At 29.5% G+C, this 1,869-nt stretch overlaps 1 protein-coding gene across 1 annotated transcript in view; it reads left to right on the top strand.

Moving 5' to 3' along the window:
* Window positions 1–1,869, top strand: part of LOC115234791 (laminin subunit gamma-1) — a 16,040-nt gene that overhangs the window by 7,450 nt on the left and 6,721 nt on the right. The window contains exons 12-15 of the mRNA XM_029806127.1: window positions 27–229; window positions 651–866; window positions 1,268–1,538; window positions 1,607–1,785. Coding sequence (XP_029661987.1) covers window positions 27–229; window positions 651–866; window positions 1,268–1,538; window positions 1,607–1,785 — 869 coding nt within the window. The remainder of the gene's footprint in view (window positions 1–26; window positions 230–650; window positions 867–1,267; window positions 1,539–1,606; window positions 1,786–1,869) is intronic.

The following is a 1,869-nucleotide window of genomic DNA, read 5'->3' on the forward strand; positions in this document are numbered from 1 at the left end:
ATTAATTATATATTGATCTGTATCAGGATATTACGGAGACGCATTGTCGGATCGCAAGGAAGATGGATGTAAATTATGTCAATGTTATCCACCGGGAACTTTAGAACTTGACGATGGAAGAGTTGCGCCTTGCGATCAATTGACGGGACACTGTGCTTGCAAGCCACACGTCGTAGGTCGTAATTGTGACAAGTGCGAGGAAGGTTACTATCATATCATGAGCGGAGAGGTAAAGTCTATTAAAATAGTAGAAATAATTATATTTTAACGAAATGAACGATATTATATATATATAAATTCATTATAATTTCATTAAATTGTACTTTATAATAATTTTTATTTCATTATTCTCATTTATGCGGAATATAACATAAGAATTTCCAATTTTAACATATTGTTATAAACTATAAAATATTAAAGTCGTTATATTATTGCAAATTTACTCAACTTTAATTCTGCAATAATTGAATATATAATAATATTTGTAAATATTAATTATCAATATTAATTAAATATTACTGATTAAATAATACTTTTATCAAAAACATATTTTTTATAAATAAAATATTAATCTCTTTTATTTCTCAATTTGTAAGATATTTTCAAATTGTACATGAAAAATATTATTTTATTATATCTTTATTTTACAGGGTTGCACACCTTGTAATTGTGATCTCGAAGGTTCTTACAATCGAACCTGTGATCCAATAACGGGTCAATGTCAATGCCGACCCGGAGTCACAGGTCAACATTGCGATGCTTGTGAACCCTATCAGTACGGATTCAGTCGTGAAGGTTGCAAATCTTGCGACTGTGACAGCATCGGCTCTCAGGACTTACAGTGCGATGCAAATGGACAGTGTCCTGTAAGTCTCTAACACATATCTTTATCTATATATCTCCAAAAAAAAAAAATTAGATTAACATTCTATATAAATAAATTGTGCAATATGCAAAATTGATAATATAATTAAGATTTAAATTAAAATTACTTTTTTCTTATTTGCTATATTATAAAAGTTCAATAAAATTAAATTAAAGCTTACATAAAAGTTTTATATCGATTATCTTAACTTTAATCTTACGCACTTTTAAAGAAATATAATTGAAATTATATCTTTTTAATCCTTATTTATTACTGATTCTCGGTAGCATACAGATTTTTAGAAATATGTTTTTTGTTATTATTTTTTATTACTTATTTCAATGACAATAAATTGACAATAAAGATCTTTTTTTTATTCTTATTAATATTTTTGATCGACAGTGTTTAACGAACGTTGAGGGCAGACGTTGCGATCGTTGTAAGGAGAACAAGCACAATCGTCAGCATGGCTGCGTTGATTGTCCCGATTGTTATAATCTTGTACAATCGGCAGTCAATGATCATCGACGACGTTTGGCTGAGCTCGAAAATACTCTCTACAAGATCAACAGCAGTCCCACTGTCATCAAAAATTCGGACTTCGAAAAAGAGCTCAAAAATGTCCAAGATAGAGTAAAAGCATTATTGACTATTGCCAAGCAAGGATCTAGCAGTAAATATTATTATTTTTATTACCTAAATATCGATATCCGAAACTATTTAGATTGCCATCTTTTTCAGGCAATAATAAAACGTTGGTGGAACAGCTGGACGAGCTGCGTGAACAATTAAATACAATTGACAAGATCTATCAGACCGTGGATGTGACAGCAAGTGATGCACGTGATATAACAGAAGAAGGTTTGATAAATATTGATGAAGCAGAGAAGGTATTGGATAAAATCTATGAGCAATTAACGGTAAATAAAATTTTGTTTTTATTATTTATAGTGACTCTATAGAAATCGACCGAGTATTTTAAAACCTTAAAATATATATATATA

The sequence above is a fragment of the Formica exsecta genome, unplaced genomic scaffold (assembly GCF_003651465.1).
Source record: "Formica exsecta isolate Colony F162 unplaced genomic scaffold, ASM365146v1 scaffold207, whole genome shotgun sequence".
NCBI classification, from domain to species: domain Eukaryota; kingdom Metazoa; phylum Arthropoda; class Insecta; order Hymenoptera; family Formicidae; genus Formica; species Formica exsecta.